The sequence below is a fragment of the Antrostomus carolinensis genome, unplaced genomic scaffold, assembly GCF_000700745.2.
Source record: "Antrostomus carolinensis isolate BGI_N321 unplaced genomic scaffold, ASM70074v2 scaffold41545, whole genome shotgun sequence".
NCBI lineage: Eukaryota > Metazoa > Chordata > Aves > Caprimulgiformes > Caprimulgidae > Antrostomus > Antrostomus carolinensis.
In genome coordinates, this window is record NW_010319268.1 from 4,428 (window position 1) to 6,127 (window position 1,700).

Consider the following 1,700-nt stretch of genomic DNA (forward strand, 5'->3'; position numbering starts at 1 on the left):
AGGTATTTTCCAGCCTCCAACTAGAAAAACAGGAGCAAAATGGTAATGAGGTCCTGCCCACAGCAGTACTGGCTTCTCACAGGCTTGGCTTCCCTGGGTTTCACCTCTCTCCTCTCCGTTAGTCCAACAGGTTATCGAAAATCACATCCTCAAGCTATTCCAGAGAAAGGAGCTGGAGTGACACGGCAGCTCGTGGTGCACTGCTGCAGCACCAGCACTTCTGGGACCACCTCAGCCTCACCCAGCCATCCTTCAATGGGCAGGGACATGATGCTTCAGGCAAGGAGCACACGGAGGAAGCTGGGAATGGCCTGGCCTCGATGGGTCTGTGCCTCTCCCAGAGGGTGGCACAGCCACAGTGCCTCACACCCGGGGACACTCATTTCTCAGGGCAGCTGCATTTCTGCCCTGTCCGGGCTCGGCTGCTTTGTGCCCGTGTGCATTCAGGTGTTGAATTAGTGGAAGTAAACTCTTAAAGTAGCCGTGTGGAGCCCTGTCTGTTGCCTCAGCCTCTCACAGTTGCCAGTCCCTCATCCCAGTACTGGGGAACCACAAGGGGAACTGGGCCAGCTAACCTCCCAGTGCCCTGGTATTCATCTCCAAAGCTGTCTCTTTGAAGAGGGAGGCTTCTTCTTACACCCATAAACTTGCCAAGCTCTCCAGGCACTCAGCGCTGTAACCAGCCAGGGAAATACCCACAGGCAGGAGCAAAACCCCACGGGAAGCATCACCCTGCCAGCCAGGAACACAGCATGGCCCTGGCCAACAGCCGGCACGCTGCCATCCCGAGCCGGAGCCCTGCAGGGCTGCAAACAGCCACTCCAAGAAGTTCAAGGGTGGTTGGCAAAGGTGAGAGACAGCCAGAGCCCACAGCACATGGAGGTGACACTTCTCCTCTCCCCTGCTCAAGCCACACACCAGCACAGCCGTGGCAAACCCTGGAGGGCTCAGTTTTGGGGTGTGACTTGCCCAAGGAGCAGCCAGGGAGGAGCAGGGGACACCATTTATTCAGCTGGTTACACACGTTGTGTCCCACCAAAGGCTCAGAAGTCCAGCACGTGGATCTCAGCACTAATGTCCCTCTGTCACTGCCATCCCATGGCACAGGGGTTCCCTCTCAGCGCCTTTGGGGTGCAGTTAGGGGCAGCCTGTCCCCACTGGCAAGGTTTGCTCTCCCATTTCCCCCCACGCAGCACAGCCCCTGAGGTGGGGGCAATGCAGGTGATGGGGGAGCAGCCCCCCACACTGTCCTACAGCCTCTCCCCCAGCACCCCGAGGTGGTACACCACAATCCTCCCAAAGAAGTCTGTGCTCTTCTCAAAGGTGATCTTCAGCTTATCCAGCACAGTCTCCTCCACCTGGAATCTGTACGGGGCCAGTAAAGGAGAAAAATAGGCAAGAGGACACCATGAGATGTGGGAGACCCGCTCCGAGCAGGCTCACGTGGGGCTCACACCCTGGTGACCCACAGCCACCGATGGCCAGATTTACTCCAGCTCTACTGAGTTGATTCAGTGGTAGCAAAGTGCCAACAGACACTTGCAGGTCTATCATTTAAATCTCAGCTCTGCCATCACCCCCCTACCCCTCCACAGCCATGGGTGGCTCTGAACCCACCCACCAAGCCCTTCAACCAAGGATATCTGCATGGCGTTGATGTCCTCGGGGTACAGGTCGGATATTTTCACTGGTTCTTCACC

The 1,700-nt window shown here is 57.1% G+C and overlaps 2 protein-coding genes across 2 annotated transcripts in view; one reads left to right on the forward strand and one right to left on the reverse strand.

Moving 5' to 3' along the window:
* Positions 1-181, forward strand: part of LOC104525918 (DNA-binding protein RFXANK) — a 4,527-nt gene extending 4,346 nt beyond the window's left edge. The window contains exon 9 of the mRNA XM_029085248.1: positions 123-181. Within this exon, the coding sequence (XP_028941081.1) occupies positions 123-181 (59 nt within the window). The remainder of the gene's footprint in view (positions 1-122) is intronic.
* Positions 182-1,250: 1,069 nt separating this feature from the next.
* NR2C2AP (nuclear receptor 2C2 associated protein) overlaps positions 1,251-1,700 on the reverse strand; it is a gene marked incomplete at its 5' end in the record, with an annotated part of 1,239 nt that continues 789 nt past the window's right edge. The window contains 2 exons of the mRNA XM_010169200.2: positions 1,251-1,367; positions 1,644-1,700. Coding sequence (XP_010167502.2) covers positions 1,251-1,367; positions 1,644-1,700 — 174 coding nt within the window. The remainder of the gene's footprint in view (positions 1,368-1,643) is intronic.